The 21,446-nt window shown below is 48.5% G+C and overlaps 1 protein-coding gene across 1 annotated transcript; it reads left to right on the top strand.

Annotated features, from left to right (window-relative positions):
* Positions 1-12,259: 12,259 nt before the first annotated feature.
* SLC25A47 (solute carrier family 25 member 47) lies at positions 12,260-21,446 on the top strand (the record flags this gene model as incomplete). The annotated part of the gene is made up of 6 exons (XM_082000866.1): positions 12,260-12,287; positions 18,215-18,258; positions 18,538-18,609; positions 18,879-19,061; positions 20,116-20,389; positions 21,160-21,446. 6 exons carry the CDS (start codon positions 12,260-12,262, stop codon positions 21,444-21,446), a joined length of 888 nt encoding a protein of 295 aa, XP_081856992.1.

Here is a 21,446-nt window from a genome sequence, read left to right as displayed (position 1 = left end):
ATGCTGAGAACCTGTCCCAGATTTAGCAGCTCTTGGACCATCATTACTATTAATAAGCAGGTAAGATAGAAATGCAAAGCATACAATGAATCCCTGAATTTCCAATACCTTCTTCCAACCCAACACTCAGTTGGGTTCCTTCTCATCTCTAGACACCACCAAACCAAATCAAGCACCCAGGTGTCTCCAGGGTGCACATACCTGTCCTACCTGGGGAGAACCAGTTGGTATGAGAGCAGGTCGGCAGGCTGGCCCTGCCCTTTGCCACAGCACCAGTGGCTTTGGGAGCTGCCCAGCCCTGCTGTATCTCACACAATTCTACCTCCTAATGGGGACCTTAGACCTTGCCAAACGCATACAGCTGCAGCCAGCCCTTGAAATCAGACGGAAAGCCCCAATCTGTCCTTTTTCCTTAAACATTTTCTCCAAGTAGAGGTGGAATTGACTTTCTGGGAATCTCGTCCACTCTTGTATGCGCAAGAGGAGCTGTGATCATGCACACAGCTCTGCAGGTGAAAGTCCAGAAGTTATATGCATCTGTCTTCTAGCACGAGCCTTGGAAGGATCATCTTGGCCTAAAACATTCCTGGCCAAAGTGGTTTTAATCTGTTATTCAAATCCTCTGATCTCGCAGGCAATCTGCCTCAGAGAAATTACCTTCTCCACCAGAAGTGTTTTGCAATTTTCATGTTTGCCTACAATGGACAGGGAAAATAATTTATTTCCTCTCTCTTTGCAGGCACCTTTTAGGTTGTCTGAAGACAGCTTCATGTTTTAGTATTTTCTTCTCTGAATTATGTTGATTATTATCTTTTGATCTCTGATTCTTCTTTGCCTTCCTTTCTTCAGTTGATCTGGAGTTCCTTGAACTGACCTCTAAGGCCTTGGCTGAGTGACTAATGGGAGATTACCTTGGGTATTTGCAGACAACACTCTTCTTATTTCTGAATATGAGATCAGATATAGGCAAGAGTCCTTTTCTAACATATAACATAACATCGTACAACAAGCAACATACAATTACGTAACATAACACGGTATCACTGACTTATGGGCAGCCTGTGACATGTGGTGTGACCCAGACCCTTTTCAGTGGCTCAGCTGCGTGCCACAATGTACCCTATGTTGTACTTGCACGGTTTCTTTCTACGTAGTCATTCCTAGCTGTCCATGCTAAATTTCTTTTTCCAGATTGTTTTTCCAGTTTGTCAAGATCACTTGAATTCTAATCTTGCTGTCGATGTTTGTGCAGCCCCTCCCAGGTTGCTGCAATCTGCAAAGGCCTGTCTTGTTCCTGCATGCTTGAGCTGTTCCTAATAAGCTTTATTCAATGCTACTGAATGTTTTATTCAATGCTACTGAACCCCACCGCAGCAGGCACGTACTTCAAAGGGGCCGGAAGGGTGCTTTATAAATTAGCACAGAGAACATCAATAGTTCATCAACTATAAAGTCCGAGATCTCAAGGGTTGGTTCACTAAGCAATGAGCATGGCTTTAGCCCCACTGGGGAGTTTCCCTTTTGTTCATTTTTTCTGGCTTGGGGTTTTGTTTGTTTCCAGTTCAAGTTACACTTGTGAGGCAACATTTTATGAATGTAGAGAAGTTTATTAAGATTGTATGGGGGGGGGGGGGGCGCAGTGAGTCGATACAAGTCTTTGTGATAAAGGGAAGGAAGTTGTATAGCTCTTACAATTTCATAGTATCACTTAGGCCAGACATTTTACCTATTGATCCTGGGCCTTACGTGTGCAGTACAGATACAGTTTTGGGGAGCTAACCTGACACTCAACGAAACCCAGATTTAATGGTTTTCCTCTTCACTCAGGCTGTTTTTCTAGGTAGTTCAAAAGCAATGTCTGATCTTGCATTCATTTTGTTGATGTGTGATGCCACTGGCTCAGAGCGTGACTCAGATGTCTGCTGGGAACACTTGTGCCCTTCAGGCTCCATAGATTCAGCTCAGCTGTGACCGCCTTTCCTTTTATTCTGCTGAGGCAGATCCAAGCATAACTGGCTGGGATGCATCCCCTAGAGAGCTGGAGTGAGGGGCTGTGCTTTCTTCTTGCTTGGGAGCATTTAGCTTCCCTGCTGGATGGTGAAATGTGGGCTCATTAAATAGAGAAAGCAGAAAAGAAAGAGCTGATGGTGGCTCGAGAAACATAGGACCTACCAGCATGCACAGCAGCAGCACTGCCACATGTCTGAGAGAAAAAGTTAAAGTTATAATGTAAAGTCATCCTTCAGAGACTCCCTTCCCTTTGTCCTGCTGTCTTTTAGGTCTGAATGGCGGCAGTTCAGGTCGAAGAGGCTTTGCAGGTGATACTGGAAGGGTGAGATATCAGAGGAGGTTTCAATTCATTCTTGTGGCAGAAGTCAGCTGCCTTGCTGCTTTTAGAATCATAGAATCATAAAATCATAGAACAGTTTGGGTTGGAAGAGACCTTTAAAGCTCATCTAGTCCAACCCCCCTGCAATGAGCAGGGACATCTTCAACCAGAGCAGGTTGCTCAGAGCCCCGTCCAGCCTGACCTGGAATGTTTCCAGGGCTGGGGCATCTACCACCTCTCTGGGAAACCTGGGCCAGTGTTTCACCACCCCCATGGTGAAAAATTTCATTCTTATCTCTAGTCAAAATCTGCCCTCTTTTAGTTTAAAACCATCACCCCTTGTCCTATTGCAACAGGCCCTGCCAAAAAGTCTGTTCCCATCTTTCTTAGCAGCCCCCTCTAAGTACTGAAAGGATGGACTTGATGGCACCCAGGGAAGAGCTGGGAGAAGGTGAGCCTGAACAGAAACCCGGGAAAGGGAGCTGGGAGAGTAGGGAAGGGAACAGACTGAGGAGAGTAAAGCAGCAGCAAGGCAGAATTAACACTGCAAGTAAATGAAACATGAAGAGAAAGGGCAAAGGCAGAGTGAAGTAGGCAAGGAACAGAAATGTGAAGTTGTGATAAACTTGTAGAAATTCTGGTGGCAATAGAATGCAATAAAATACATATTGTTGACTCAGGTGTTTCAAAACCTTTCTGTTTGCTTGTGAATTTGGCATCAGTAATTGGCCATGTTCCAATAGACATGTCCCACTAGAACGTGGAAAGTGGTGGACAGGAGGTCTCCCCTTTGCTCCCCAGAGCTTCACTGGGTCTTGGCCAGCTCTGGGACTACTTGGCAGGAGAATTTCCTTTCATGTAGCCTTCTGCCCTCAGCCGTTTCCTTATCTTCTAAGGTAATGCCCTGCTGCATAATCACAACTTCAGTACTCACCACATCACCCAGAAAAAATGCATCAGTTTCTCTTTTTATTTTGAGCTGGGATTGGACTTGGAGCTTCTCCTTCCTAGCACTCACTTGGGCTCCCTGCATCACTCTTCAAAGACTTTCTGGGGCAGCAGGTCTCTGTGCCCTGTTTATAATGTGAACCTAGGTGGCATTTGGACCACATGCACACAGCGGTGTGAACGTTGCACCTACAGTAGCAAACTGCTTGCAAGGAGAACATTGCATTTTCCCAAGATTGCAGTCCACCACAACTAGACTTGAAGATCAGCTAGTGCTTCACCAAATAGCTGACCATCTAAAGTAGCAACAAATAAACCCAAACAGTGAAATGAGAGAAAGATTGGGACACAATGTTAAGTACATAAGAAAAACTTAGAAGCTGAGCTGCTCTGTGGAAACACCCAGTGTCTGAAAAAAGATTCTTCTAGAGGTGAATTCACTGGTTGCCCCTTTGTGGATTTTAGTCCATTTTCTTTGTTTTCCTAAACACTCTTGTATTCATTGCTCTGCTTGTTGTACTCATTGCCCCACTCAATGTTATGTTATTGAATCAGGTCATTAGGATACTCCAGATACTCGGGATGCAGCTGTCTTTGAAGACAGAGCAGCTAAGGCATTATTCATAGTGGACTAGATGAATTTATTATCCATTAACTTTATGACCTTGGGTGGCTTTAGGGTATTCTCTGACGTTATTATCCCACTGGCTTCAAAGGTACTGTATATCAAATGTTGAAACTTCCCAGCATGATAAAATCCCTTGATAAGGCTGGTGTTTCAAAGCGTGAGGTGTAACTGATGCATTTGTACAAGAGTCAAATGCTGTTGAAACAGGGCTGCTTTTCTTACAGATCTGCTGATTTGTAGGGGCTTTGGGATCCCCCAAAATGCCCTGGTCAAGATCCCAGGATGTGAGACCCCTTCAGTTCCAAGGGAAATCATGAGCCTGGCTGACAAACAACTGTCTAAGCTAATACCTGAGGTGTTCATCTTGAGTGAGGCAGAGACTGAGAGGTGCTGCAGGAAGGGAGTGGCTTGATATGCTGTAAATTGTTAAGTGCCCTGAAAAGTTTGGTATAGCTCCAACTTTCCATGCTTTATCCCGGTAAAGTGGAAACATTTTTATTACTGGGCACAGATATCTTCTGGAAAACCTGACCCGTGTCATTTTAAGCAGAAGTGTCCAAGTTCTGACATGCACCTTCTGTTCTTTGTCTCAGCCTCTGCTCCATGTGTATTGTGTATGCAGAGCAGCATTTTGGTTGGGTTATCAGTTTTAAATATACTGACTTGTTGGAGAAGGCAAGAGGAAAAAGCATAACCTGCACTGAAAACAGTCAACAACATTGATGATCGCTCTGAGGAAGAATCCACCCCTGTTCATAGTTGTCTTGTTCTTTGTTTGAAATACAAATCCATAGCCAACCCCTCTGAGTGCTTCCCTGGAGGTAGATGAGAACTGAACAGACTGAAAAATGGGGAAAAGCTGCCTACAGGCACTAGTCCAAAGTCCTTTCCTTGGCATTACCTTTGATTTCAAAGATCATATATGCTTTGCATTCTGTTAACTGAACTGCTGAGTCTTTTCCTCTTCTGTCAATGTTTCTTTTAAGCAGTCAGAAGGCAGGCTGGAGAGGGCAGACCTGCACAAACACACCCCCATACTGGGTCTTTTCTTTTCTCTTCATAGATCCCATCTTTATTCTCTGGCCTGTGCTGGTACTATGATGGTTAAGACATAATTATTTTTAATGTATATTTGGGGAAGGACCTGAGTCCAAAGTACCAGAAATATTAGGAGGACTACGTCCTTTTATGTTTGCTGCAGGTGGAGTGAGTTTCTTTGCTGCTGGTCCCCCATGGAGAAGACCAGAAGACTCTGTGTGTGCATGCAGTCGGCTATATGGAGAGCAGGTCTCCAGCAGAACCCAAATGCTAAACTATTTGGCAGCACAGTTTTAAGATGCCAGAGACCACGAAGAGGCACACTGAGATAAGAGGGTGGGCACTGAGTCCAGTTACCTGAATTAGTAACTATCTATCAGCCAGGCAGCTTCACCCATCCCTCCCTCTGCATATTACTCAGTCACTCAACAAATATACTTGTGACTGGTGACGGTGAGCAAAAACTGTTGGGAAATCATTCAGGAAAGGAAGATAAAAAGTCAGCAGTTGGCACCTTCATAGCATTTTCCAGTCTGGATTTACAGACAATATAACCTCAGCCTCAGACTATTTCTGTGAAGTAAAAATGTGCAGTTATGCCCATTTCACAGATAAGGTAACAGGTAAAACTGATTTGTCCTAGGGGAACAGGAGGCAGAGCTAGGAGGAGAACCTCCTTTGCCTGCCTCCTGTCTTTGTTTTTAAGCCACCCTGTTCTTACAGGAACATTTCTGTGAGGCAAATGGTTTTTCACTGCCAACAGCTATACAAATATACTTTCAACACTGTGTACTTGAAATCCTCTGGCACAGTTTGTATCCATATGCAAAGTCAACGGCTGGGAGACCAGGTCTCCAGCTGAACCTAAATGCTAAGTTATTCAACAGTGTAGACACACAGTATGGTGCACCAGTCAGTAATGAATGAGAAGAGATAACCAAAAAAAGCGGGAATATGTGGTGAGGCAATGCCACTAAGGTTTATGTACAGACATATTTTTAATATCTTGGCCTGTCTTCAAGGCAGCTTCCTGCTGGGTCATATGTGAGATTCCAGCTGTCATGTGGAATATGTTTGTTGATGCATTAGTCACACAAAAAAGGCACCCATTTCTTAGAAACTGAAAGAACAGGCTTAGCAGAATGACTAATGTGCTTTTGCAGAAACTTCCCAAGTACTCTGCGAGATGGGTGCTCATATGGCTCCTGAACTAGCGCCAGGGAAAAGACAAGAGTGATAAACAAGGCTGTGAGCTATGATGTTCGGAGACCAGTACTGTTAGTACCGGTGTCTGGGTATTCTTTGTTAATGCTGGGCGTGCTACTGAAAAAGCTTCTGGCTTAGACCTCAAATTTTTCTCCGGCTCAAGCCCATGGAAAAGATCAGGTTAATATTGGAGGCACAGAATGGAATGTTTGCTGATGAAATGGGTCTGTATTTCTACTAGGACTGTGTACACTGCTTACAAAGATTTACAGCAGAGATCCCTGAATTAGTATTGATCAAGCTAGCATGGGTAACAGGAGCTCTTTGGCCCCAGCAATATGGGGATCTTCACTGGAATTAAACCCGCTTTGTAGCAGAATTTTTAAGGGAGATGCTTTGTTCTTGCTTGAATGCATTAAATAATTCAGTGTAATTTCACTTGTTTTCCACTCCTGCAAGACAAAACATCTTAAATTCTTTTGTATGTACCCAGTCTTAACATAAGCTTATAATAATGCTGGTATTTTGAAAAAGTTCTCTTTTCTGATCTCATTGGTGCCGAGTTTGCTAGTTAAGTATCTTTATAACGATCTTTCCCACATGATTTTAGCAGCTGATATCAAATTCCTAAAAAATAATGCTTTATAGTTCTAGAGCTGAGTTTTCTTCCAAATTTCCAAGTAGCGCTGAGGTTCTTATATCAAATCAGATAGTTCCAAAGGGAAGAAAAACTGTTGGCTAGTCAAAACGATGTAGCACCTCAGAACTTTTTCACAGGTGTACAGCAGAGATCTGAGGGAGACGCAGTTTGAGAATATTGCAGAAAAAGATACAGAGACAGACTCTGGAGAGAGCATCGATACTGCACAGCATCATCAGTGGGTTTGGGGCTTGTCACTGTTCGTACCACGACAGCTATGTTTTACTGCTTAACGTCTGAACTACCCCTGCTGAAAAGTTTGAGGGTTGTGCATTAACATCATCATGACAAATAAAGAGTACATTACTGCTTGGTGGGGAAGAGGAGGTGGGGAAGGTGAGTGCCTGCCTCCGCTCCTGGCTCTCCAAGCCTGCTGCCAGGTCACTGACTATATAGTCCGTTCATTAAAGTCCAGAAAATGTGCAAGAGGTTGGAAAAAGGCTCAAAGTGCAATCAGAAAGTCAGTTACAGTCCTGACATCCCCTCTCTACACCACAGCCAAGGGTCCTTCCAAAGTGCTAGCGATGTCGGCTGGCGGACTGCGGAGGTGCACTGGCACATTTCCTCTTTCTTATTGTAAATATCAGGATGTGGAGGGAAGATTTATATAACACTTTAAAAGAACCACGAGAGCAATGCCATTTTTAATAGATGTATTTTTTTCACATGGGTGTTTGTGTAGGGTGGGTGCTAATGTTGCTACTTCCACCTTTTCTCATGATTTAGTCCAAAGACTCATGAGAAGTGCCTGAATCTTTTGCAGTGACTTCATGGCAGTGGACATACAGCACACCGGTTGTGCTGATGAGAAGATTAGGTTATAGGGAGATTGAGTGACTTGCCCAAAGCCAGAACATCTGTGTCACTTCTGAAATTACTGCAATCATCTTCAGTCCTCTTGGAAATGTATTATTTTCCCTTCCCCTGGAAATGCGTGTAGAAACATTACAACCTTATATCAGCTTTCCAGAGGTGAAATTACCCGGCTAAAAGTGATGCAGTTGTCAATGCTCAGAGTGGTTTCCTTACCGGTTTTGTTTGTTTTGCTGTGAAATTCCTGCTGCGAACGTTTGAGTCCTTGGAATTATTGGCTTTTCATTAGTACCTGAGATAAAGGACAATGAGACACTCTGATTTGAAAATCCGTAACACAGCTGGAGCCAGGAGGTTCCACCCCCTCTCCACCCACCACCAGGCGAGCGGGGCGCGGGGCTCTGCCAGCTCAGCGTTGCTGGTGTCACTCTTTCCCGTTCCGCAATGTGCAAACAGCCCGGTGACGTAGCGGGGTAACGCTGTTTGAACAGTCTCTTCAGTCAAGGATTTTTCTAAAATAAATTGGACGGGAATTAATGGATGTGCATGTGAGTGTGGTACCGCACAGCGTGAGGGGAATAGAAACGGCAGCATGTTATGGCAAGAAACGAGGCAGGAAGGGTTTCTCAGCAAATCTGGCTTGACGAGCTGGCAGGTGGTTGCAGAGGCGAAAGAGGAGAGGCTTCTCTCTCGCTCCGCAGGACGGATGGAGTTGGTAGAGTCCTGGGAGTGAGCTGGGGAAGGAGAGGGGTAAAGGGGTGCTCCTGCTTTTATGTCTCACCTAAAAGATGTTACTTAACATTGATTAGCTACCGAAAGTCTCCCCCTCCACCTTTCCTTTTGCTCCATACAGTTGTACCAGTCCTCTAACCCCGCTGCCGCTTTAGCCACGGAGCAGTTCTCTCTGCCTGGGTGGACAGACAGCTGCCCTCTCCTGTGGAACAAACAGCGTTTCATCCATCACGCGCTGCGCAAAATTAAGGCCTTCCCCTCTTTTCTATCACTTTGTTTCATAATTTCCTGCAGATTGCTTCACATCGTCAGATCTGTCTTTTCTTCTGACGGCACCTTCCATGTTCTGTTTTCTCAAAATCCCCTGTGAAATTCACCCATTTTGAACAGATCACTCTTAAAGAGTTTGCTGCTGGAGGAAAGGCCCTGTGCATTATTTTTAGGGGAGTGCTGTCCCTCGTAGAGGCTCAAAGCATGCGTTTTGTGTGCCAGATTTCCTAGGATATGCTTTAAGAAGATCACCTGGGTTGAGACCATGCTCATCCCTGCATAGACATGGACCATGGCGTTTCTTTGCAAGCTGGACTAGCAGTGATCTCTGTCAGTCCTTGGACATCGTGTCTAAGGGTGACAGGAATAACTTGTATTTGATCTTGAAGATCTTCGTGATAATTCAAGATTTATTTGGGCTGGATTTTTTGGACTGTCTCTGTTGACCTGTGGCATTGGGGGGCTGGATTCTGGTGTTTCTAATGAGACTGGTATCTGAGAGCTGGTGTATCTCTGAAACCTGAGGAAGAGGCGATGAAGGAGGAAGCTCCTTCAGCAAAGCATGAAGGACAGTGAGGCCTCAAGGACTCTACGTCTCATGGAGGACTTCTGGAAAGGGAGGCTGAATTGCTGCCTTGGGGATCGCTCTCTTTAGTGGGGAGTTAGTCTGTACTGGTTGGGGTGTGCCAGCAGGCCACAGCAAACGCAGTAACACCGGTTTCATTTCTCCAATGGGGTTTCCTTCACACCGAATTACACCTTCCTCTGTACTTGCTCGTGTGTGAACACTTCAACACTTGCGAGGTGCTCCTCTTTCAGAAGGTTCCGCCCTCGCTGCCATCGCATGGCAGCCGGGCTGAGCGGGTCACACAGAGCTGACGAGCACGGCAGTGGATGCCACTTGCCTCTAAGCGCTGGCCAGACACCGGGAGCAAAGGACTGGAGACTACAGTAGCGGTGACTGTGTTTGCTTGGGGCTCACGTTACCCTGCTAAGCCTCCGTCAAGGCAACCGCCTCCAAAGTAGCTGTGTGCGTGCATTCCTCTGGAGCCGGCCGCCCGCAGGGACACCTTCATGGGACAAGGTGAAATGTCTCAAGCACCAAAATACGCTTCTTTCAGACAGCCGCCTCCTGAACAGCTTCTGTTTGCAGAGCAATTCCAGTCATGTGGGAAAATGTGACTTCTCCCAGTATATCTCATCAAAATGACCTAAACCATTATCAGGATGTTATCAAAATGCTTGAATCTGGAATTAGTTTCGTGCTATATAAAGCAAACTAACATTTTGATAGAAACGTTGGTGTGAATGAAGGTTAAAAAAGTAAAAAAGGGTTAATTTTCTGTTGCAAAAGGAAGGCTTTTGTGTTGTGGTGGTTTTTTTTTTTCTTTACAATCTCAGAAGGTTTCATGAGGAAGATTCCCTTTGAACTGTCCCACTCAGCCAAAGAAGGTAGAAATTTTGCTTGGTCTTGTGACATTTAATGGGAAATACTTATTAGCCCTGACACTTTAGTCAGCCAGTGTGACATGCCAGCCAGTCTCTATTTTCTTGCTGATATTGCACCAGCCACTGCAATACATAGAAAAATCCCCACCCACAGGACACCTCGGCCATGTGATGCGAGGGGATGCATGGTGACACTTTCATGTTGGGAATGTAATGAATTTCTTCACTTTGCCTAGAAGCAGCTCCCAGAAAAGCCATATTAAAGAGTGGTGTCTAGGCAGCGGTCCCAACGGTGGCGGTGACTGCTGCAGTGCAGGCTGGCGTGGCTTGGCAGGAACCAGGAGACTGTGGGCTCCTGGGTGGCCGCTCCGCAGGCGACTGTGTCCTTGTACCCCGTGTCACTGATGTGGCAGGTCCCACACTCAGTCCTGCTGTGGAAGGGGGCCTGAAAGGACAGCAGCTGGGAATGGCTGGTGAGAGAAGTGGAAACAGCACCTTTCCCTGCACTTGGCACGTACAGACTGTTGATGAACCATTAAAAACTCCTGGATGGTCACTTGGTGTAACAAGGAATGGCTACTGAATAACCCCATGTGTTTAAGCGGCTACGTTGCTATCTCTCTAGATAATATTTTACTTCTGGTTTTAAGTTTTTGCTGTCCTTGCATGATGTTACACTGGAATAAAATGTTCTTTCCAGCACGGAAAGTGTTCAGGAAAGGACGTGTAAGAAATTATGGGAAGCAAATTGCTAAAAATCCTTTAGTTTTCAGTTCCTAGAAACTCTCATCTCTCACATTGAGCTGCGCTCTATGTCAGTGACGCATCAGCTCATCCAAAACAGGCACTTCAGCGAGAAATAGGTTCTTGTGAAATGTGCAGGGGACAGTACTGGGGACTAAAGTCCTCAGCTCCTCTGTGAAGGCAACCCAGGGGGGCAGCAGCCGTGAAATTTTCTTTTCGCTTTGCTGCCAACGTGCCTTGGCTCTGACCTGGGGAAACCTCTTCAAGAGGAGTACAATTCAGGTCACGACTTGGCAAGCCCTTCACTGCATCAGGACTTTGGTTTCCAGGTTCACCCCGGGCAAAACTTAACCTCTCCTGCGTAGATGTGGTAGCCCTCTGGTACAGGGCTGTTGTGCAAAAATAGGCAAACCAGCATTTTCTAGCCCTCTTGGTTCCCCTTCACCAGCAGGTCTCTCTCTGTGCTCTTCTTTTTCCCCCTCTGAACTCACCACCCTGTGCTGGGTGTTGGTAGGAAGAAAAAGTTAGGTGCTGGACCAGTCTCCTGGCAAAATCCATCTCCCAACTCCCCAGAGGCAAAACACTGGAGTACGGGCAGCCGCAATAGTAATTCCTGCTCAGCTGCTGAACTCAGCAAGGAGCTGGCTTTGGAAAGGGGGTTGGGAGGCTGAGCAAGAGGTGAAGAAGCAGCGCTTCTCCAGGGGCTGGGAAAACTACCCTGTGGTCTGAAAGGGAAGCAAATGCTTTGTATGTGGTTGGATTTGTTTCTGGGCTTCACCACGTGTATACACATGGGGGTCTGGGTAGAGCTTTAGGGTCAGCTGCGTGGGTTAGGAAAGCCAAGGAAAATTCCTTGGGAAGGGCACAGGGAATTTTCCTTGATGGGAAGGGGGTCTGCTCCATCAGAAGGAGGAAGGGTGGGCTGGGATGGGGGGAGGAGGTGTCTCATACACAGCCACCCGTGCCACTTCTCCATGGTGCAGGGCAAGAGTGTCCGATGGCAAACAAGTGCACAAGGCTGCCTTCTGGGGTTACAAAGTACGCCGGGGAATGGCCCCTTCACAGCCAGCGTTACCCTGCAAGGCACCACCCCTTGTGATTTTCCAAGCAGAAAGGCACTGGGAACAGCGGCTCTGGCGCAGCGTTGCAGGGCTTCACGGGATTACTTATTCACTGTGTCCCTGGAACAGCTCCAGGCTTCCCGTCGCTGCCTCCAGTGTACAAATTCATCAAGTATCCACAAGGCTCACAATCCCCAGAGGCACGGGAAGACAGTAGGAAGGTGATTCATTTTGCGAATCACCCTGTCTCCGACGGACCTGCCAGGCTCTGGAAAGACCGAACCCTTCTTCTACCTCTCTAACGCTTAATCAGGGTAATTAAGGCAGCAGACTTGGGCTGGATGGATTTCATTGCCGGGGCCATTGGAGGTAAATACATAAAGTAGTGCTTGTTGATGAAAGCAAATCGCTGTGTTTCCTTCTTGTTCAGCTGATGGGCAGGTCTTGGCGGCAGAGCTGAGAGTCTTTCGATGGAGACTGCCTGTGAAAAGTGCATTCTTCTTTATTAAATGGAAAATGCCATCAGAGCAGGTTCACAGAGCTACTGGAGAGGCTCTGCGATTCGATCAGCTGAGGTCATTGCCCTGTAATCTCCTCCAGTCTAATTGCAGCGCGACAGGGTAAAACTCCGATAGGAAGAGACAAAGCGGAATACGTTTTGTGCAGATACAAACTGGCTGGTATTGCCTGGACAGCAAAACTCACGTGTCTGATGCCGGGGGGTCCTGGCAGGCTGTCAGGGTCGTGGTTCTGGAGAGCTGAGGAAGCGATTTGTGAGATGGGAGGGGTAGAGGCATGGCTTTTTGCAGTGAAGAAGGTCTGAATGAATAACCTTTGCATTATCTTGGGTTAAGATGTATTTGCAGTTGTGATGGTAGTTTCAGTGCAGGCGTGCTATGCAGCAGGCTTTGATCTGGGAGAAAGTAGGTTAGTGATATATAAAAAAAGCAAAAGGAGAAAAGCGTGATTTAATTCTAGACATTTTTAGAGCATATACTGCTCAAACCCAGCTTTGTTTTAAACAACAAAATGTAGCCACTGGTCTAGTTTTTTTTCTGATATCTTTTATCAGATTTAGTGGAGTATCAAATATCAAGACAAGAGCCTTGGGGTCATCGCTGCCAGAAAGGCCAGGTAAACCTGCCAGATGGCCGAGATGCCCAGCCCGAGCCTGCATGTCAGATCTCACTTTGAGATCTGCTGAAATTTGGCAGTTTCCTTCATCAGGAGCAGCCTGTGGTCACGGTGTAGATGTGCATTTCCTGGGCAGGACCATGATGAGTTTTACCCTGCAGCCTCTTATTGCTCATGACCCAAAATGTACAAGTGGGGTGAGCTTTGGCATCTCAGCGTCATCCAGCCCTGTTGCCCAGGGTGTTGGCCTTCCTGGGGTACTGGGGACCCTGCTCAGGAAGGGTCCTTCATGGGAGAGTGGGATATGACCAACCCCTCCACGACAGCTTGCCTTTCTCCTCTTCTTTCCTTGCTGACTTCAGAGTACCCAGTGGAGATGGGAGCCCTGTCCTGCGGTTGGCAATAGAGTGTCCATCTCAGAAGGATTCACCAAAATTCCTCTGAGACTTCACATTAATGGTGGGGCAGCGACGACTGGGTTCGCTTCTTGGACTCCTTTGCTTTTGTTGGCAGAGTTGGAGCTGAGCCACTTTATCCTTAAGTTCTTTTGCAAGGGAGTGTGGAGAGTTGAAAACGCAGTTTCAAAGTGGCCATTCTCAGCCTTCTGCCCCGGCACCCATGCAAAGCCGTGGTTTGTGCGGTGTCCCCTGTCCAGGTGCCAGCACTGTGTGCTGCCCAGTCATGCAGCAAGTGTCTCCCATGGGTGCCCTGGAAGCAGGCTCAGCCTGGGAGTATGTAGGCTGGGGAGCTCCAGCTGGGACCAGAAATGGTTTTGCTTGTTTTGATGCTGTTTGCTGACCTCAGGGTGTCTGAGAGCAAGATTTTCCACCCTGTCATCTGTGTCCAGCTCAGGGCTTTTCTAAGAGGGATAATGCAACTTTTCACTGGCAGGCAGGGGTGTTTTCTGGTGTGCCATTCCCTGCTGGGAGACTGCACATAGACATGCGCGAGGTACCTGGGCAGGGCTTCAGGTCCATGGTCCCTACCCCGGCATGGGACAGCTTCCAGGGATGGGACAGCTTTCCTGTGAGAACTGGGATGTTTTTGGTGTTGAGCTTATTTCATGGCTTATGTTTGTTAGAGCTGAAGCAGTTTTTGCTTTCCCAAGGAGACTGTAAACCCAGCTGAAGTGCATCAAACCAGTCAAGAGGCAGCACAGATTATCACAGATAATATTTTTTAGTAGATCAAGGTTGTTGTGAGCTTGATCTGTTTGGGACAAAGTATGGCTTAAGGACCTCTGAAAAACAGTAGAGATGCTGCCCTTTTGAATCCCGTGGAATAATCCAGCCTGGCTCAGGTACCTGCACAAATATTTTGCATCTCCTCTGAGCTATTGCTTCTGTGGCCATGGAACAAGCTCAGTATCTTAAGTCCAGGAAACAATGACCTGTTGTGATTCCAGATAGAAACAATGTGAGAGAAACATGGTTTGTGACCGTGGAAGCTTTCAATAACCACCAAATGGGGCTGGATGTCCTCAAAAGCAGCTCATCTATAAGGATGTCCTTCCTGGCCAATAAATCTGAGCAGAAGATTGTATGAGAGAACTCCTGAGGTTCCTTACAACTTGAATTTTCCTATGATCCCAGGTGTGTTTTCTAGCCCTGCTACGGCAGCAGCCTGGGCCACAGCAGGGGATAGGTATTGACGATTAGGGCTATTGATGACTAGGGGATGACTTGACTCTTGTGCCAGGTGCAAAGTTTTGGGAAGGGGAAGCTGAGGTTCACCTTCAGTGGTAGAGCAGCAGGGTCTGCATCATGCCCGGGATTTTCTACATCCTGCTGCAAGGTTACACATCAGTCACATGCAGTCCAAGGGTAGATAAAATAGTCCACTTATGGAAGGAACATGCTGCCTCCTTGTCCTTACAGCTAAAGCAGCTCTTGCTGGCCACTGCCAGGGTCATGACAGTGGATGGAGTTCAGCTTGTTTAGGATATGGGGCACTTATGTTTCCAGCTCTTTGCAAAGTAAAGGTCTTTGGAAGTTGCTGTCTACCCATCCAGTGCATTGACCGCGATCCCTGCCTCTCCCTGGGTCTCTCAGTCAGGCGTTTGCCAACAGCTCGGAGCCGTTGCAGCCTGGTGGGCTCCATACAGCTACTGCTCGCTCTCTGCTGATTGCGATTTTGGTGGCCACCCCACCAGGATCCCTGCTTATTTGAATTGCCTGAAGTGGCCTGACTTGTGAAGAGACCGCGCGTAATCTGGTTTTGACTCTGTGTGTGTGTGTGTGTGTAGGGGATGCCGCAACCTCTGCACAATACCCGAGAACATCTCAGATAAAGCAGGCATAAAAAATGGCTCCCTACAACCCAACAAAGATAATTCAGCTGGTATTGCCACTAATTTTCATCACAGCTGGTGCAGTGTTACACAGCAGGAGTCCCACAGGATCCCTCTCCCGTATGCATGTTATACATTGCTGGCCTTGTTCGATTCTGCTGTGCAAACAGGGCATCTGTGGGTCATGCTATCTTCGTCCCGGGCTATTTATATCGCATGATACTGTGCACAGCCCTTCTTCCTCAGCCTTTGATGGACTTGGCTGAGCTCCTCAGCTCTGAAAACTTAACTGCTCGGTGTGCTTTGACTCTTAAGGAGCGCAGTTCTTGGCAGGCTGTGGTGGTTTGGAGGTCTGGGGGACTCACTCTCCACTTCGGTGGGAGCAATGAAAAATTTACCCTTATTATCTCTTCCCAAGCAGAGGTGTTTGGTCCTTGCTGGAACCAAGGTGAGCAGGAGCCCTTAGGACTAAGAAGCAATGGGAAATAGGCTGGTTTGGGGAAAACCTGCTTTAATTTGCCTATGTTGCTGCTGCCTCTGCATATTAATGTGTGAACAGGGCAATTTCTCCAGAAGAGAGGACAATTTGTGTTGAACACTGACTCAAATCAGCCTTGATACCTGATGTGCCTGAGCCAAGGCTCCTACTTTCCTGAGCTGGTGAAGCACGCTGGGTCTTAGGTGTGCAAGGCACAGGGTGCCCCTGCATCACCAGCATCCCGTCAGCCCGCATCCACTGCCTCTAAGGTTCAGGAAGTCTGAAACCGATGCGACGCCAAATCCTCCCAGCTGGGACGGGTGCTTGGGCCAGGGGCCTGCACCTCTGAGGTCAGCACCGCCACGCTGACATTGACATAGGTGCTGCTCTGCCCTGGCTGGTGGGAGTCCGTGTTTGCAGTCTGCCTCAGGCTGATGGCCGGGAATCTGGGACAGTGCAGGTGGCCCCAGGGGACTTTGTGCGTGGACACTCCCTGCTCAGACCAGAGGCATTGCTCCTTCGAGCCGTATTACTCTGCCCCTCTCTTCCAGCCTGATCTCATTTTGTCTTTGAAATACAGAAGGTGGTTTCTTGGCTCATTTTTCATCTTCATTGCTATTTATCTGGTTGCAGATTTGACAGAGATTTTTGCAGAGCAAACCTCATGTTTCTGCAAGCAAGATGCTGTTGGTTGTTTTCTTCTGTGTAATGTACTTTGGGATTGTCTCCTGGTGACTCACACCAGCAGCTGCTGCTTTATTCCCAAATGTAGTAGAGCTTTCCAGAGCTCCCAAGCAGCCATGTAACCACAGGTGAACATGCCTAGTGAAATGCCTACAGTGACTAATACATTTTTAAGTATCTTTTTTTTTTTTTTTTTGAAGAAGGACTCAATGAGAGGTGGTTTCCAACCTGAGCCACCAGACATGCACTGTGCCTATGACTGCCTGGCTCCCAGAAGGGCTCAATCAGCACTTTTATAACTTGATCTCTGTCTAAACAATTCATGTGGATAAGGCTCTGTCATCCTGATTTCCTCTCAGATGATGTGCTGGGAGGAAGTTAGCTAGCCAGACCCCTTATCAGCTGTGGTATCTGCCAACAGATGCATTTAGATCCGAGCTGAGAAATGCAGTGGAGGTAAAGGCAGCGACGGTGTGTGATCTATTCGTTGCTGCAACCAAGAGAAGTCCGTGTTGGAGCCCTTTTGCTCTCCTTACCTGCCGTTAAGGCAGTAACTTCCTCCCATAGGATTAATGCGTTTCCCACTCCAGTGGCTATTTTAAGGCCTTGAAATGAGCCTGGGTGTCAGCAGGGGATTGACACGGCCCCAGCACGCCGGTCACTGCCGCAGGCGGGCGGTCGCCGTCAGCTGGCGCGCGGGGCGTGCTGCTGAGCATGCGGGCTTTGCGCCGGCCCGGCGCTGATCCCTCGCTGCCCCTTAATCCTGCTGAGCCCCGAGCGGCGCAGGGCGGGTGGTCGCGGCGCAGAGCAGTGCCGCCGGCTGCGCCGCGCCTGCACGCGCCCCGTGGCCCCCGTGCCGCAGCAGCCTGCCAGGGCCCCAAGCAACCTTCGCTTTTGCTCCTTGCTCTGCGTTCGCAGCAGCGTTCGGTGCACGTGGGAGATTCACTTCAGAGGCTTAGTCCAGCCTTAGTTCTTGGTGCCATGGACCCCAATCCCTCCCCCGGGGCCGTAGATGTGCTTTGTAAAGTGCAGCCAGGCTGTGTCCAGCCCCTGGCATGCAGAAGGCAGTAGCAGTACCTCTCCGGCCTTCAAGAAGGAAAACAGATTGCTGAGAACCTGTAATGCCCGAGGACCACCCCTCTTTTATTAATGTCCTTGTGACCGCTGCTTTTATTCCTTAATATTTCCGAGTCAAGCATGGAGAACCCAAATCACTCCAGAGACCCCTTGTGTGAGGGATGCTCTGCCCCTCATGTGAGGGTGCTTGGTCACAGTCCAAAGACGCTGTACCACCTCAGCTGAGATATTCGATATCGTACAAGTCATCCTTTCAACCTGCCTGCTGAGTGCCGTTTCAGAGGGCTGCTCAGAGCCCACAGAGCTGGTGGGGTGCACAGAGCTTTCCTTGCAGCAGTGCCTCTGCGTTTCCCCTCGTCCCAGCTCACACCGTGGTGTTACTTCTCCGGATAAGTTGCCCCTGACACTCAGATTCCTCCTCTGAGCGTGCCTTGGTCGTGCAGAGAAATCTGTGCGTTTTGCTCTGTCATTCTTGGCTCAAATATCATTGCTGGAGCTCGAGAGAAGTCTTGTGCCAAGAACAGCTCTGAAGCTGCATTTTTCTGCTGTTCCCCTAATGACTCGCCGCGATGGGGGAAAACGGTCTGTCGCAACGTGCGCTGTTAACCATCTCCGACACACTCTCTGTTTCAGGTGGTCTAAGCACAGCAGTGGGTTATCCGCTGGACACAGTGAAGGTACGGGTTGGAGCTTTATTTCTTGACTACACGCTGAAAACAAACAGGCCTTTTTGCTTTTCTGCCGCCCTTCTTAGGAAACTAGTCCCCTAATAATGCTTTCGTCTTTCTTACATCAACATATTTGACTTTATTGGGTTGAGTTGCTTTTCTCTTAAAAAAAAAGTAAATTGTTTGGGGGTGCTATTTAATGGCTAATTAACTAGTTTGCTGGCATGGCATTTGTTGATTTTTTTTTAATCTGTTGCTTGCGTTTTAAAGCTGCCCCTCTATTCCCAGGTGAGAATTCAGACCGAGAGGCATTACAATGGGATTTGGCACTGCATTCAGGAAACATACAGGACAGAAAAAGTAGGTACCTCTCATCAGAACAGCTGACAGCCATTATGGATGCCTTGTTTCAGAGGACTAGAGCTGCCTCTGCCAGACTGGGGAGGACGGGCAGCAGTAACATACACCCGTTTGTTGGGAGAAGGGTCAGGATGAAATTTAGCTTTGTTGATGAGCTGTAAGGTGGGAGTAAGTTTTGGCTCAGCGACGTAGGGCCAGTGTTTTCAGGCAGATGCTTTCCCATGCCATTCTCTCTTAAAAGTGTCCCTTTTTCCTCTGTTTCCAACTAGGTTTGGGGATTTTACAAAGGTGTGTCTGCATCAGTCCTGACAGTATCGGTGATTTCTTCTGTTTCATTTGGCGCGTACAAAAACTTCCTTTGCACCATCTGCAAGCTGCGATACGGGGCTGCAGATGCGAAGCCGTCCAAGCTGGATGTTTCTCTTGCCGGAGGTGCTGCCGGCGCTGCCCGGGTAGGCAAACAGCCGAACAACAAGAGATCTGGTTCACAGACGCAGGAGGCTGGAAAAGCAGAGGATGTTTTCTGTCCAGGAGGCCAGGGGCGACCCTGCGACAAGCCCAGCGGGTCTGTTTTCGCAGGGGCGGGCGGTCACGCTCCGCGCCCTCGCTGGTGGGCTCCGCGGCGGGGCCGAGTCCTGCCGGGCGGCTCGTGCCGGGTTTGGTTTAGAGTGCCGGCACGCTTAAAGAACGCGCTGTTATGCACGGCGCGGGCCTTGGCAGCAAGCACGGAAAAAGGAAGAAGAAGAACCCGGGTAGCAAACACGCCAAGCGGCTCTGGCGGCATGTCTGCGTGAGCAGGACGTAGCTGGGCGTGTGGCAGCACAGGCCCGGCGCGGTGCCGCCGCAGGAGTGGGCAGCGCACGGCGTAGCCCCGCCAGGACTCCGGGCTCCGCGGGGCACCACCGAGGAGCGATGCTGCCCGGCAGCCACGCGTGACCCCACGCAGGGCAGGGAGGCGAGGCCGGATCCCGGTCTCCCCTCGGCGGACGGGTTCCTGTCGGAGTCTGCGGGTGCTGCGAGCGTGGCGGAGCTCACCCCGGCGCCCTGATGGCGTGCTGGGCAGAAGCGCGTGCCCGGTCGCGGGCAATCCTCTTACAGAGCAGTCCAGATGGTCGGGTTTCTAGGCGTTTCCTAGCAGGCAACAACTCGACGCAGGTTAATTTTTTTTAAAGGCTTTATGGCCTTGGTTCCGAATAGAGATACATCCAAGAGCCCTGATGTATTCTACCCTATAGCTGAGGACATCCCCTTTCCATGCCCACCTGGTTTCGTAAGTGGTTACAGGTATTTAATATCTCTGACCTGCGCCTCGCCTCCCACTCCGCAGAGCGCAGCTTGCACGCGTGTCCTGCTGCTGCCGGGTGGGATTTAGCAGAGGGGAGGAGGCTGGAACTTGCTGGCTTCAGGAAATGTTATTGCCTGAAAAGGTGGGAGACAAGGAATTTGCTGGAGGGGGATCAAAACACTGAATGTGAAGGGCAGAAATGCCGTCCTCTGATGTTACAGGTTGTGCTGATGAGCCCTGGTGAAGTGGCGAAGGTTCGCATGCAGACTCAGAGGAACCCCCATCCGTCCGTCACGTCTCCCCAGCCTGTTCCCAGGCCAAAGTACCGAGGGTCTCTGCACTGTCTGAAGGTGATCGCCAAGGAGGAAGGTTTTGGGGGTCTCTACAAAGGCTGCTCTGCATTACTCTGCAGGGATTGCTCCTCTTCTGCAATATATTTCCTTACCTATTCTGCTCTGTGTGACTGGCTCACACCAGTGGGGAAAAATAAACCGGGTAGGTATCGGAAAGCATCTGGCATTAGCTGCAAAAATGGCTTATGTAGTACCATGCTAAGAGGGAAATCAGGCTCTCAGCAAGCATCACCCAGATCCGGTCCTCGCGTGGGGTTGCTGTGTGTTCGCTTCCGGGCGCCATTTGGGCCCTCCCTGCGCAGGGGCCAGCAGCCTGCGTGCGAGGGCTTCGCCGCAGTGACCTGGCACCCTCCGGTGCCTAGTACATGGGTATGAAACCCTCTCAGTGCAGAAACAGGGTGTGTAACTAGAAATGAGACATGGACAAACCTCCCGGGAGCCACCGCAAACCACTGTTCAGGATCAGTCCAGAGCTTGAAAATTAAGTCCAGTTACAGAACGTAAAGGCACTTAAGTTTCCTGGTTGCAATTTGGCTCCAAAAAACAACTAAGCACTCTGAGGAAAGATCAAACAGGTGACGTTCGGCAAAGAGCGGCTTGCTGAGAATTATGAAAATAAACAGGCCCAGCTGAAGAGGGTGTGGGTGCTCTCAGGCTGCGTCACAGCTCATTTGTGTGGTGTTAGAATAGATGCTGTCTCTGCACGAGCCAGTATCGTGTGCTAAAATGAGTATGCTGTGAAATCGAGAGGCCACGCGGTTTGTGTGAGATCACTGAAAAGTCACAACTGCAAGAGCAGGACAAAATAACTGCTGAAAAACACGGAAGATAACGAAGTTAAGTAAATCTGAGACACTTGTAGCCGTATCAGTGCAAGGCTCGAGTTAACAGCTCCTCCCTTCACTCCTGCAGGTTTCCTTGTTGTGCTGCTTTCTGGCGGTTTTGCTGGAGTCCTGGCCTGGGGATTAGCTACTCCCATGGATGTCATCAAATCACGGATGCAAACAGACGAGTCAGACCAGCACAAGTACAAAGGCCTCGTCCACTGCGCTAGAGAAAGTGTCAGAAAGGAGGGTGCAAAAGTGCTTTTCAAAGGACTGGGTTTGAACTGCATTCGTGCCTTTCCTGTGAACATGGTGGTGTTTGTAACGTATGAAGCTGTACTGAGATTTACAGATCATTATACAAACAAAAAATAG

Source organism: Phaethon aethereus, assembly GCF_964289735.1.
Source record: "Phaethon aethereus genome assembly, chromosome: 5".
Lineage (NCBI taxonomy): Eukaryota > Metazoa > Chordata > Aves > Phaethontiformes > Phaethontidae > Phaethon > Phaethon aethereus.
The sequence above is the reverse complement of the archived record's forward strand: the minus strand, read 5'-3'. Positions and strand labels throughout refer to the sequence as shown.